The 15524-nt window shown below is 37.0% G+C and overlaps 1 protein-coding gene across 1 annotated transcript; it reads right to left on the bottom strand.

Annotated features, from left to right (window-relative positions):
- Positions 1–1694: 1694 nt before the first annotated feature.
- On the bottom strand, positions 1695–11713 carry LOC149834132 (DNA replication licensing factor MCM3 homolog 1-like). Its single transcript, XM_090009286.1, has 16 exons — positions 11648–11713; positions 11452–11564; positions 11174–11382; positions 10508–10638; positions 9955–10193; positions 9633–9869; positions 9399–9553; positions 9107–9315; positions 8513–8681; positions 8229–8431; positions 7975–8034; positions 7794–7886; positions 7407–7594; positions 2230–2298; positions 1930–2071; positions 1695–1751 (listed from the first exon to the last, which is right to left on the bottom strand). The coding sequence occupies exons 1-16, from the start codon at positions 11711–11713 to the stop codon at positions 1695–1697; spliced, it is 2340 nt and encodes a 779-aa protein (XP_089865412.1).
- Between the last annotated feature and the right edge of the window lie 3811 nt (positions 11714–15524).

Genomic DNA, 15524 nt, shown 5'->3' with positions numbered 1-15524 from the left:
CAGGGATGAAGGTTAAAATCCAAACCCATGCAGGGATGGAGGCGGGGATAGAGGTCCGGATTTTGAGACAGGGCGATGGTGGAGACCTTGTCCCCAACCCGAGTCTACTGCCGGGATGGAGGGAGGCAGGGATAGAAGTCCGGATTTTGAGACAGGGCGACGGTGGAGACCTTGTCCCCCACCCGGGTCTACTGCCATCCCTATGTGAAATAGTATAAGAACAAGTATGGACTTACCCTTTCCCCTGCCGAAGCAGGGATGAAGGTTAAAATCCAAACCCATGCAGGGATGGAGGCGGGGATAGAGGTCCAGATTTTGAGACAGGGCGACAACGGTAGAGACCTTGTCCCCCGCCCGGGTCTACTGCCGGGATGGAGGGAGGCCGGGATGGAGGGAGGCGAGGATAGAAGTCCGGATTTTGAGACAGGGCGATGGTGGAGACCTTGTCCCCCACCCGGGTCTACTGCCATCCCTATGTGAAATAGTATAAGAACAAGTATGGACTTACCCTTTCCCCTGCCCAAGCAGGGATGAAGGTTAAAATCCAAACCCATGCAGGGATGGAGGCGGGATAGAGGTCCGGATTTTGAGACAGGGCGACAACGGTAGAGACCTTGTCCCCCGCCCGGGTCTACTGCCATCCCTATGTGAAATAGTATAACAAGGCATGCGTGTGGGCGTCTGTATGTGGGACTGTCACAAAGATATGGGTAAGACTTGACATGTGAATTCGAACATTTTTTGAAAAAATAAAAAGATAACCAAAATATACAAATATACATTTTTGTTAAAATATCATTTAAAAGTATAAAAATATTATTAAAATAATACCGATACATGTCAGAATCATGCCTCCATGGCATAACGTGTCCGATCATGTTACCCATGACATACCCTTTAAATGGTGTCACTGTGAGATAGGCATGAGCGTGTTGTGGTGTGGGAGTGGATTTGTGTTGGGGTGTTTCACTCAACTGTATCATGCTCTATGGTAGAAAGCCACGGTTGTGAGCCTTATTTGATCAATATGAAAATTTATTAGGAGTTAAGCTCGGCTTGTTCTTGCAGCAAGCTGAGGTTCAGCTGGCTCGTTTGAAAAAAAAAATTAACACTTTCCAAAATTGAAAATAATAGAGTTTAGACCTTAGACCTACTAAGGGAAGCTCAAACTGGCTCATTTCCAAAATAAATACATCGTATCAAAGCTGTAAGCAATAGGATTTGAACTCTAAACTTGGTTTGCAAGCCAAACACTTCAGCCATCTGCACTGTGATATGAAATATATGTAAAATACATTTATTACTAGTTAATGAGCCTAAATGAGGCAAGCCAAACCACTCATTCATCTTTGGCTTTGGGAGCCTATTTCATGAGTTCAAGCAACCTCTTTACAAGCCACAAGTGGTTCGCCTAGTTTCTCAGTCAGTGTTAACCCACTTGGGGTCATGTGAGCCCACGTTTGCATTATCAGAAACAATTAAACAACCATAAACCTTGGGGAGAGTTACAACTCCAATGATGTAAACTACAACAAGAAAAAGGTTAGCATAACACTGTGCATTACATCTTATGCGTGTACGGAATTGCTTGTGTCCAGAATTTTTTGAATGCACCAACCTTCAAATGGATCATAAGAGTGAAATGACCAACCTTGTGGAGGAATTCATAGGCTGCCGCGTCTTTCTGCGTTCAATCAAACAAGATGCACGGCTTCTCCAACTATCATGACTCGATTATCCGATTGAAGTTTCTGCCAAAAGGACCAAAAAACTTAAGTTGCTTGTAGCACTACAATCCTTGGTGATTGGTAATGTATGAAATCAGGGAGGTGACCAAGTAATCCAATTGCCACCAAAATCAGGAATAAATTGATCTATGAACAGCTTTGTAGGTAATTCCATATTCTTCCTGCTTACATCAAAACATACCTGTAACATGACCGTTATCTCTGGCCTTGTGTAAGGTGGTATAGTCCCCAAGTTAACAATCTGTTCAATCTCTGCAACTGAGATGACCTCCAGATGGGTCGCTCGCATATGTGCACTAAATTTAAGATTAAATCTATCGAGTCTGCAAAACCCATGGCAATGGTTGTTAATAACATTTAACCTTCATTTATTTTGTTTTTTAACTCCACGCTTAACTTTCAAGAAATTACTGTTATAACCACAAGCTCAACATTGCCAAGCTCAAGGGAACTTTGGGGAATGAAGGGAAAAGCAAGGTACCTTTCAGCAGGAATATCCACATCAGGCACTTCAGCTGAGGCATCCATTTCCATAGGATCTGCTGTTCCACTGCATGCATCATGCGTTCAAATAAGAACACTATAAACATAGAAAATGCTGAAAATAAGAAACCCCAGGCAGCAAGCTTTCCTATGTGAATCTTACTGTCTCGGTAGGCCAGTGTGGGGTGACGGTCCTTCCTTACCGCCGCAAGCCTTTTCGACGGCTCACTCACAGCTAATTTGTCACAAGCATAGAATGTTTCGCAAACCCGTAACATGCCCAATCTAGCCAGTCTAACAGCCAAAGGTCGCGTATCAACACTTTTTCATAAATCATTTCATTGGTCCTACGCACCTCCTCATGCGCAGCTGCCTAGTGAAAGTTGATCAAAAGCATCTTCAAATGCATATTTTATATAATCCATGCCGCTATCACTTCCAAAAAGGGAACAAACTTGTTTTAGCCTTGCGTGCCATGGAGTGTATTGTGATTCCATACACACGCTACACCAAACTTCACCACCGAAGGAACAAGACCTTGCAGCCTCCAATCCGAAGACCAATTGATGATTTAACACCATAGCGAACAGCACCATCCGGACTCGTTCGCCGACGCCTAGACATTCACTCACCTAGCCACAAGTCACCATACTCGATTGGAATCACATAAGGTGATCCCTGAGGGAATTAACCCTAACCAACATGCACCCCGTGCATCCAAACACAACGCGTGAGAAACTCTTGTAAGTCGAGAGGTCATCAACAATTTTCAAATGCAACATCGTTTGATCCGCAGGCTCTGCCTAACCAAACAACGCTCCATGTATATGCCGTCACACAGTGATGCACTAACGACGATACCGATTGTTGCCTATCGTGTGCCATGCTACCATCGCACGTCACCAATCAAGCCAACACATAATGTGTGTTCCTATACTCTATGCATTTTTCACTTAATAGAGCTCCGCACTACGCATGCTCCATTTCGAAGGCTCGGTCCGGGACATTCTCCCCTACCCAAACCATTGGTGTACTCGACAATGTCGATGCAGGTAAGAACACAGTCTTAACCAATGTTGTGAAAAGCGTTGAGGCGTGGCAAGGCGCTCCACCAAAAACCGAGGCGAGGCGTAAAGCGTAAGCCTCAAATTTTTTTTTTGAAAACTTTAAAAACTTTATAAAAAAAATATATAAAAATACAAATAAATAAAGAAATGCTTTATTGATGAAATAACAACCAATAAGAAATAGAAAATCTCAAATAAGTACTAAAAAATATGAGATTAACATATAAAAGTAACTAAAAAACTGATTACATAACCGAAAAATATATGAAATTAACCAAAAAAAGTTAAAATATACTAAGAAACTGATTACATAACTGAAATAACCGTAAAATATATGAGATTATCCTACAAAAGTTAAAATATATGAGATTATTCTAAAAAATATGAGATTAACATATAAAAGTAACTAAAAAATGATTACATAACTGAAAAATATACGATATTAACCAACAAAAGATAGAATATACCAAGAAAACGATTACATAACTGGAAAATATATGAGATTAACCTACAAAAGTTAAAATATATGAGATTATTCTAAAAAATATGAGATTAACATATAAAAGTAACTAAAAAACTGATTACATAACTAAAAAATATATGAGATTAACTCCAAAAAGTTAAAATATACTAAGAAATTGATTACATAACTGAAATAACTGGAAAATATATGAGATTATTCTAAAAAATGTGAGATAAACATATAAAAGTAACTAAAAAATGATTACATAACTAGAAAATATATGAAATTAACCAACAAAAATTAAAATATACTAAGAAACTGATAATATAACTGAAAAAACTAAAAAATATATGAGATTAACCTACAAAAGTTAAAATATATGAGATTATTCTAAAAAACATGAGATTAACATATAAAAGTAACTAAAAACTGATTACATAACCGGCAAATATATGAGATTAACCAACAAAAGTTAAAATATACTAAGAAACTGTTTACATAACTGGAAAATATATGAGATTAACCTACAAAAGTTAAAATATATGAGATTATTCTAAAAAATATGAGATTAACATATAAAAGTAACTAAAAAACTGATTACATAGCTGAAAAATATATGAGATTAACCAACAAAAGTTAAAATATATTAAGAAACTAATTACATGACTGAAATAACTGAAAAATATACGAGATTAACCAACAAAAGTTAAAATATAGTAATATATTAAGAAATTTATTACAGGAAAATATATGAGATTAACCTACAAAAACTTTGTTGATTATGTCTCAGAAATCTTGTTGGAAAGTAAAAAAAAAATTGCGCCTCAGGCTTGCGCCTTGAGGCACAGAGGGCCCCGCGCGCCTTCTGCGCCTCAAGGCGCGTTTTTGATAACTATGGTCTTAACTGATATGTCAATTTTCTTTTGTACTTATCTTTGGTTTACTCATTCTCTTCATCATACTCAACTTGTTCTGGTTTTCATCCACCATCATCGCAACCTTTAATACGACAAGTCACATTTTTTAACGCGCCTTTGATCACTTAGACAACGATCTTTCGCTCCATCAACATCAAGCATTCTTTGTTCGTAGGACCCCCGTATAGTCACATACACAAGCGGGTCATCCTACAAACTTGTCATCTTCATGCTCATGTCTGGGATGCCTTCCGACCCCAGCAAGGACAATTCCTAGCTCTTCGTGGTCCTCGCAGAGAAAGACAACCACCAACGCGTGTCGTAAGGATATCAACTTTATTAAAGCACCAACTTGCAGTTTTCCAACAATCCAAACTAGTCCCCAAGTGGGGGACGCCTACTTGCGTATCACCCCAAAGCGGTCCTTCAAAGCATCTTCCTGAGCACTCGTCCACATGAAGGCACCTTGACCCAACGCCGCAACTATCATTCAGAGTCAGCATACTACAACTCTTGTCAAGAGTCAACAAAACGTTCTCACAGAAACTAAACCAACGAGCCACGAACAACTTTTTCCGTAATTGCCAACTCAAGGAACAAAAACAAGAGAATTTTGCTCAAGATGGGCACCTCATTAACCCACAATATTAAGAGAGAATATAGAAATTTTAGTTGAGTCATCCATACCTAAAGGTGTAAATCCATCCAACGTGCATTCTCTGCATGCACAACCTTAACGCACAACTGGTAAGAATATTTACTTATCCATGTTCCCTTAGCCAACTGAACAACCTTATACTTTTGCTTATCATCGACAAGATGACTCATACCACCATGTCAACATCTTGCTTTTGTTCTTGGTCAATAACACTTCAGCTGCGCAAATTTGCGTAACCAAGATAAACCATCACTGTCCCCTTCAGTATCGCACTCAACGACACTCAATGAATAACAAGGTCTCCGTGAATCTTTTTGCTCTAATGCCAATTTGTCATAGGTTTATTTCTTCAATAGGCCAATGTGGCGCGATGATCCTTCATTACCGCCGCAAGCCTTTCCAGCCGCTCACTCGCAGCTAATTTGTCACGAGCATAAAATGTTTCGCAAACCCGCGACGCACCAAACTACCCAATCTGGCTAGCCTAATGGCCAAAGGCCGCATAACAACACTTTTTCATGTGCTAAATCATTTCAATGGCCCTGGGCACCACCTTATGCATGACTGCCTAGCAAAAGTTGATCAAGAGCATCTTTAAACGTGTATTCTATCTAGTCTATGCCACTTAGTGCATAGTTATCTCATACCAGCTATCACATCCGAAAAGAGCACAAACTTGCCATAACCTTGCGTGCCATGAAGCGTATTGAGACTCCATGCGCACGTTACGCCAAACCTCACCACTGAAGGAACAAGACCTTGTGGCCCCCAATTCGAAGGCCAATTGATGATTTAACATCATAGCGAACAGCACCATCCAGACTCGTTCACTGACGCCTAGACATTCACTCGCCTAACCACAAGTCACCATACTCGATTGGAATCACCTAAGGTGATCCTTGAGGGAATTAACCCTAACCAACATGCACCCCCGTGCATCCAAACACTACGCGTGAGAAACTCCTACAAACCGAGAGGTCATCAACCAAATATCCAAAAGCAATATATCCTTTAATCTGCTGGCACTGCTTAACCAAACAATGTTCCACGTCTGTGCTGCCATACAGTGATGCACTAACGATGATATTGTTGCCTATCGTGTGCCATGCTACCACCGCGCATCATCGATCAAGCCAACGCATATCGCGCATTCCTACACTCGATGCATTTTCCACTCAGTAGAGCTCCGCAATGCGCATGCCTCATTCCGAAGGCTCGGTCTGAGACACTTAAAGTGCATTAAGAAAATCATTATGACATTTTTATAAACAAAGAAGCATTGTAATGGAAAAACAAATGTAGCTCAATTAAGCATTGATGAAACACAATTCTTTTGAATATCAAACATGGGTTGCATTTACTATTAGAAGACAACTACTTATGATACTTAGTTTATGACTGAACATTTTGCAAAGTCTATATTGTCATTCATTCCTTAACCTCATTTCAAGCTTAAACTGGATACCAACCAGTAACTGTAGCTTGAATACCTGCTAATCTATTAATGAAGAAAATGTGAGTAAGCTTTCCATTTATGGAGATTATTGTAGAAGCTTTATCTAATTCTGTCTCTTGCTTTCATTCTCAATTGTCTGTTTATTTTAAACGTTTTAGACCTTCAATTGCATATCCCAAACTCATATTGGTCTTTATTATTGTGCTTTAAGACTGGAAATATATAATTTTCCCTTTTTAAGAAAGAAATCAGTAAAAAATGTCATATGAACAATTTAAGAACACAGTATGTAATGATGGTTTCCAGTATTATTATTTATTCTGTCATTCAAACATTTGATCACATCAAACAAAATGAGCTGGAGCTTGAACAAATGGTTCAGACTCATTTAGAGAGCAAACCTGCCAAGGCTCAGCTCCTTTGCAGACCTATGGATATGAGACGGAAATCATGATTCAATACAAAATAAGATACTGAGACTGCATATGTAGACTCAAAGAGAGAATGAAGAGGTAAAATGTCTTCTCTTACCAAGTGATAACTATAAGATTCAGGAATAAAAAAGACTAGCAGTCTAGCACAGGAAGTAGGACCTTCATTAGGAGTTTACTCACTTTACACCATTTGATGGCCGAGCATGGTGGTATGAATCAACATTGCTGCCTTCATCACGATCTGCTCTATGTTTCCTTTCTTGTTCCCTCTCTCTTTCATGTTCACGTTCTTCCATGTCTGTTAGCTCTTGATGGTAAATGGCAAAGTTCAGAACTTTAAGGGCAGACTCAACGTCAACCTTTAGAACCTACAAGCAAAGCAGGATCAAAATAATCTAGCAGCTCTCTTCCCAGCATGCTCCCATGTTTCTCTTTTCAAATTTTCAAAAAATGCCACATACACTAACTTAAGTCGACATGACATATAGCATATATCCTTGCATGTATGTTCGCATGAAATCTGTGATAAACCTATTTGAAGATAGTTATATACATGGAAGACAGTACCTCACTTCTCAACTTCAATTTAGCATGTGCAGTTGAAAGTCGAATGATAGTCTCTAAGGTCCTTGCAGTTATTGGAAGGGTTCCACCTCCAGACTGCAGGGCAACCACATCTCCATCAACATATGAAACTTCTTGAGAAACATAGGAGGTTGATTGATATAGAATAAATGTCAGAGTCAACCTTTTCATTTGGATTTGCATTCCGAAGTTCAGCATATGCTGTTGAAATACAATCTGATGCCTACGGCATAGAATTAAGCAAAGAGACTTAAGAACAAAGTTCAAAATGATGATGGCCAGTTTTGACAATGTACAATACAACTATGGTTCAAACAAGAATTCATAATCTTCAAGGCCAAAAACAAGTATGCGTTGTGATGCATGATCATGGCATAAATACATATAAGAGCCTAAAAGGAAACAGTATCAAGTTACCTCATCGGTCAGCACAGGTTGATGCCTGCTTTTTGCATAATGTATATATTTTTTCAGAAATTTGGTTGTGAGAGTTTCTTTCTTGAACCTTTTTGTTCTTTTTTCACCATGAAGCATTCTGTTGTACTTGACAAAAATGGATGTTGTGGCATCGGTCTCATCATCTTCAACATATCTTGAATTCTCATCCAGTGATGTCATACCTATGAAAGTAAAAATGTATCATAAGCTTCTAGTTTGCATCACAAGGAAAAGCTGTAATATGGCTTGACACATTCTTGTACCTCCATCTTCTGTTGCAGAACGATATCGATGCATTCGTAATACATGCTCTGAAATTTGACGATCAATCTCAGGATCCATTTGGTCGAGCACAATAAATAACAAATCAAAACGAGATAGTAATGAGTCAGGAAGGCCAATATTCTTCGTTGGAGTCAATGAACGATCATACTGCACAGTTATTCATGACATCATTGATCAGGAACTTAAGATAAACTCTTCCATTAGCTGACAAGGACCTAGTATAAAAAACATACATCCATTGAAGTCATTAGATCCAATATTGATGATCTAGATGATCAGGACACACAATTTTGCAAGAATGATGAGCATATCCAATTGCATATCATGTTGACCACATTACATTCTTGGTTTCCAAAAGATGGGCTTAATACAAATTACAATTTGGTGACTCGATAGATGAAATTTACTGGACGTATAATTCAATTAAAAAAGGAAGACATACAGATAATTCCAGCAAAAGTATATAAAATATACTGGAATAATAATTGAACTTTATAGCCATATGATAAGAGGAAAACTTTCACAGATGATTCCATTAGAGACCAAAACAGCACCATAGGATGAGAACTTACAGATCCATATATAGGATTAGCAGCTGCAACTACACTGCACCTGGCATTTAAAGATGCATGGATACCAGCTTTGGCAATTGTCACGGTCTGTTGCTCCATGGCTTCATGTATGGCCACGCGATCTTGATCACTCATCTTGTCAAATTCATCAATGCATACAACACCTCGATCAGCAAGAACCATGGCACCAGCTTCCAGTCTTCTCTCCCCTGGAAAAAAATATCATATTAGTCTCATTCTAACTGCCAACAATGTTCAAGCCTGTGTGTGCATCTATTGTGGAAACACTTGCCTGTTTCTTGGTCTGAGGTAACAGCAGCTGTGAGACCAACACCAGAAGAGCCACGACCTGTTGTTGATATAGCCAGTGGTGCAATGTTCATGATAGCCCTTAGAAGCTGAGACTTTGCCACAGACGGATCACCAACCATCATCATATTTATGTCACTGTAAAATATGTGTGCCAACTTTCACCATGTAAGACATGACTGTAACTGAACTGATCATGAAGAAAATACATGCATACCCTCTCAAGTGTGTACCATTCGGAAGGTTCTTCTCCACTCCACCGAGCATCAGCAGAATTACGGCTTTTTTTATCCATGAATGCCCATATATAGATGGTGCAAGTGAATCTCCCAGTATATCAAATGCATCAGATCTGTTTCCGATTCTTTTGATGTTCTTTATATCATCACTAGTGAAAACTGGGGCATTTACTTCTTTGTTGAGCAGATACACATTGTTTGCAATAAGAATAGTCCTATTGCAGCAGATTTTATATAAGCATCATGATGTATTATTGTCCAAAAGCAGCATAAGAAACGGAAGAAGGATTGTTTAGAAACCTGAACACCCCGTTCACGCTCCCTTTGCTCTTTCCAGGCAAAGCCTTGTAGATTCCAACAATTGCAACACGATCTCCAGGCTTGCATGAATCTACCAGATCATCCTCTACAATGACATCTACTGATCTTGGAAGCTGACCAGGAGCAGAATTCTCGGGGACCTCCTGGATTGACAAAGTTTGGTGATCTTTATACTTGCACAACCCATACTCAGTAACCAACAGGTTTCCATTGTCATCCTGCATTGTATTTCATAATGAATCACAGTAATTCAAATGGAATAGCCCAGATGTATATGCTTAATGAAATGTTTTGCATTTATTTTGAGAATATCTACTTCATGCACCATTTTTATGTGATGCACAACACAAGCAGATTGAATTGTCATCTGCATGCAGCACATCATTGGCTGCTAAATGTCAAAGTCAATAACAGAGAGAATAAAAAACATGTCTATAGTTTTTGTCTGATCCCATTACATCATTCTGTATAAAGAATAAAATTTTGTAATATAACTTGGATAAAAGTGCAGCAAAGATCTTTTAATTTTTACCCTGGTAGGATACACTGATCCAGTCGGTAAACCCATGTTGGATGTAATATCGCGATATTCGCGAGACATGAAGTCCCCTGTAGCTGGACAGAAATGAACGCTTTTGACAACCTTAGGCCTTACCAATGAGCCTGCATAAAAAATGAGCAAAAGAAAAAACGGGATTATGTTCAAATGAAGCCACTGAAAAAACAAACTTTTTTTTTCTAATAAGCAACTCCAGGCAGCTTAGTATCCCGTTTGACGCTAAAAAGAACAATGACAAGAGAGATGAAAATATTTAATACTGTGAAAAATGGTTCAGATTGATGATGAACAGTTTTTGGAATCAATCTGATTTTCTTGTAAAATTGATCCATGTTAAACCAGATCAGTCGATAAATTTTCCTACTCCAAGTAAGATCTACAAACTATAAAAGAGAACAATAGTATGTAGCAATTCCACCCATTCAATAATTCCCAATGAGAGTCCAATTTGACCAATTCCCCATATTTTCCGGAATCGTATTAGCATTTCAGGTACTAAATGAGACCTATGTTTACCAAACAACATCGTGCATTTGTATTATATGCTGGTATTCTCTATCAAAAGGCGTTTTTAATCAAGAAACACGAAAAACAAGTGCGCAAACATTAGCGGAAGAATGGGGGAACGAATCAACTGACATTTGGTAACAATGCCCTCGACGCAGGCCATGGTGCCGAGAAAAGGAGATAGAAGCTCCCTCGGAGTAACCTTGTGGAACCCAAATTGGCCCTGAAACCCCACGAGCACCCGCTCATCTTCCTGCAGATACTTGGGATTCACGTTTCTCGTTACCTCCGTGAGAGCGTCCGAGAATGCTTGCATGTAATCGCCCGGATTTCTGATCAACCTAAATCGAACAACCGAAATCAAGAGAATCAGTAACACCCACAATATATATATATAGAGAGAGAGAGACCTGCGAGTGAGGTCGTGGTTGAAGTTGCGGAGATCAGAGAGGTCGACGAGCAGGCGGTGGCGGCCTTGGCTGATCATGCTCCTTATCTTCTCCATGTAGATTCCTCTTCCCGCCTACAGTAGACAGTAAATCCAAAATCATTTGTTGCATAGAGAGAGAGAGAGAGAGATTGTGGGGGATTAAGACTTTTCTTTACATCTTCATCAAGGAACTCCATGAACGTTCGCTTGGATGACAACATCATCTCCTCGCTGAGATCCATCTCTGTTTAGAGGGAGAGAGAGAAGAATGGCGTCTCTTCCACAAAGAAAAAAGAGAGAGAGAGCAATGGAGTCTCTTGTATATATATATATATATATATAGAGAGAGAGAGAGAGAGAGAGAGAGAGAGATCCAACAAGGTCTCGATGGTTCGCCTTCTTTGAGGGAAGTGATCTTCAGTCAACCTGGGTGTTTTTGGCGGGAAAGCAAAAGGGATGGTGACCTAGGTTTTGGCGGGAATATGACGTGGCGCAGTCTGAAATTACCAAAAACTTTGGGTGAGCATTGGTCGTGGACGGAACAGGTCTCCCGTTGTTGGGTTAGCAAAAGGTTAGGGCACGTTCCACGCATCTTGTAAGGTGGGTCGGCTTAAAGACGTTCAAGTTGAATGATGGAACGAGTTCGATACACTAGGGTACACATCCTTTGGCACAATTCCAGAAAAGCAGATTCTTTGGTTATGTCACAAGGACACGTTGACACGAAGATGCGTAACACGGATTCAACTCGAAAGTTTACAAATTTGTTGAAATTGTGACACGACATAAAACTTTTATTTTTTTTTAATCAACAAAAAAACATTTATTTGATGTTTTGACGTTTTTTTATTGAAATAATGCTTAAAATGTTAATAAATATTGACATAATATTGAACTATTGACCGTACATGCTGGTTTCCATGTCCACTTGTCTGACCGCGTATGCATGTTTCACACATCAAGATATGGGTAAATATTGGGTTAGTTGGTCCTGCAGTAGGGTATTACGAAGATAAGGCCTTGAGGAGGTGAACCAATCCACACTGTCAGTGTCTTATATTAATATTGAATGTTTATAACTTTATATACTAGGTAAGTAAAGCTTTTTAAATGCCCGTAATAGTGACAAGCGCATTATATTAAGGTCAAACTTATACTATGTATTTTAATGTGATCCTAATTAATATACTAATAAATAGGCATTAGTGAGTTCAATTTGCCAAACAAGTTTTTTTATAAATCTTGTTTTCAAACATGTTTATAATCAATATGTTTGTTAAATTTTATTTTTTGTTTTTTTAAAATTTTTTTATCTTTTAGAGTCTTGTTTTGATTAAAAATAATATATAATGAAGGATGACCTTGTTAATTAAAAAAGTATAGTTGAAGGCCGACATTAATTGGGGCAACTTTTTTAATGGAAGATTGAAATCTCTATACTTTGTACGTAGAGGGTCTCACCCTGAAGAAGAGCGATAAAGAAACTCTCTTTTATAGCATTATTTCATGTAGTCAAGAGGGAAGCATGAATTCACCCAATTCGATATGCTCCTAAACCTATGGTGAACACAAAGGTTTTAATCTCTCTTTTTTTATGTTGATTCAAGTTGAAGTAAGTTGATATAGCTTTGTGCCTTTTTTTCTTATCAATCAGTTGAGATTGAGAAGTTTTATTTGGTGGAAAGTATGCTTTTTTTATGTGATTACCAATTTATATATATTATTATTCAAATTCATGTGTGTACCTTATACCTATATTTGGGATGGACCATAACCCAAATTTTGGTACCTCTTAACATAGACAATTTGTGAAAAGCATAACATCACAACCGTATGTTAGAATTTCATGATTTTAATGCATTGGAAAGCTTGTTGGGATATTTAAATCATGCCCTTTTCAACTACAAGTAAAATCTTTCTTTACATGACCAAAATTTTATAACAAATTAGTTTGATCTTATTTTTATCTTAATCAAAATCATATCGATATTACATATTTGTTTCTAACTGCAAGTATATAATGTTTGAAATTGTATCTATCTATATATGCTTAAATATTTTAATTGATTATAAATGATCTCGTATATTGACTTATAATATTTATTTAATCGTGAAGATTTTACTTGCATATTTAAATTGACATGTCATATGAATCGTGTATAAAAGTGTATGATTGTTGTCATAAATATGATTATTTCAAATAAGTAAAAAAAAATATAAGAAATGTTATTGTTTATCATAAAACATGGCAATTAAATTTTATACTTAATTTTAATATATATGGATATGTCATACTTTATTAATAATATTTATTATAATAGTGTAATATTATAAAATTTATAGTTTATTTTTAGTATGTTGACCTATCATATTTTCCAACACCTAATTCATGCAATTTGAGATCACATTGGATTTAGAATCGTGTGCGGATTGGCAACACAAATTTACCCTCAAGGCATGCTTGGATGATGGAACACATTGAGATTGGGATAGACTAGTCCCTAATCAAGTGTTGTACCATGTTTGGTATGCAGTTCATGTGTGTACCATATCAGATAAACAACACCTCACCAGCTCGTTTTCATTGAGTCATCAGTTCAACACAAGTGTTGTTTGTTGTGTCCGAGCAACATTTATCCATTGATTCAAGCATGGCCATAATGATTGAATGTATATGAACACTAAAATCACCACTCATCTTATTGTGCTTCAATTTCAACAACATAATGAATGCATAAGAGATCAATTGAAATGTAAGGAGACTTTGTAAATAAAACTGTATACAAATCTCTTGAGTGGCAACAAAAACTTACCATGGGTTACCTTTTAAATACACTAATAGACTAGCCTAACTGCCTTTCATTTTTTTACAAAAATGATATCCCAAACGAAATTATAAAATTTAGCGAACAAACACATGTAATTGCATAGGGTTTATATTTGGTAATAATGAAGGTTTGGAACTATTGAACCTAAATCACAGGTAGAAGTTGTATAAATTCACCATTCAATACTTTTTGTCAACTAAGAATGAAGTTTGGATTGTGTATTTTCAACGTAACAATATAAACTTTAAAGTCGTGAAACTTTCATACATTGTGGGTCATTGATTTTTTTAATCTTTTAAAAACTTACTTAAATGTCACAAACACATGATTCAAAACCCATTTCCCAATAAATAAACATTATAGATCACATCCATAAGATATAATCTACAAAAAATATGAAAAAATGCAAACAACGTAATTCATATTCAATACTTTTGTACCTTTATTTGTACCAAATATTTAACACCCCCCCCCCCACACACACACACACACACACACACACATATATATATATATATATATATATATATATATATATATATATATATATATATATATTGTTACAATTGATTGCAAACACAATCGACCTAACAAATGGGTAGAAACCCTTATGGGAAGTTTTTTCTCACATATAACACCACAATTATAATCTATATGTTTTATTTAGTGGGAACTACTTTTTTTATTGTTGGAATCTGACTTGTATGTAGGTTTTCCCAACGATCCAAACATCAACGGCTATGAATGCATCGATTTTCTCAACTCACAAAAAATAAGTTTTTCAAAAAAAAAACATGTTCCAATAGTCATTTTGTACATAATAGAACATGTTGAACACATCTATGAAATCAATTTGAATAAAAACAACTATTATCATGAATCCCAACTCAATTGTTGGTGAAATTGATCATATCACACACACACACACACACACACACACACATATATATATATATAAAGGTAAGAAACTAATGAGTAGAAATTACAATTTTCTTTAAAAAAAAATAAACATTTATAGATTAAATGTTACTGATATGATATGCATGGTTTGTTTAGTGTGAAGTTTATTTTGAATCATGGAATTATGATAATTAATTAGGTTTTAAAAGGGGTTAAAGAATCAACGGCTCACAATGTACCAACATTTTGGTTTTGAAAAGATTACATTTTTACATCATAAAAGCACAATCCAAGGATTGATACTTAGCAAACAAACCATGTTGAA

The sequence above is a fragment of the Nuphar pumila genome, chromosome 6 (genome assembly GCF_984573655.1).
Source record: "Nuphar pumila chromosome 6, dmNupPumi1.hap1.1, whole genome shotgun sequence".
Lineage (NCBI taxonomy): Eukaryota > Viridiplantae > Streptophyta > Magnoliopsida > Nymphaeales > Nymphaeaceae > Nuphar > Nuphar pumila.
The sequence above is the reverse complement of the archived record's forward strand: the minus strand, read 5'-3'. Positions and strand labels throughout refer to the sequence as shown.

What these genes read in the sequence shown, in the direction of transcription:
- LOC149834132 (XM_090009286.1), bottom strand. Translation starts at nt 11,713, where the DNA reads ATGGATCTCAGCGAGGAGATGATGTTGTCATCCAAGCGAACGTTCATG. An exon ending in TTCTGCAACAGAAGATGGAG is followed by an intron (nt 8,432 to 8,512) that starts GTACAAGAATGT and finishes TTACTTTCATAG; the next exon opens with GTATGACATCACTGGATGAG. An exon ending in ATGCAAATCCAAATGAAAAG is followed by an intron (nt 7,887 to 7,974) that starts GTTGACTCTGAC and finishes GTTGCCCTGCAG; the next exon opens with TCTGGAGGTGGAACCCTTCC.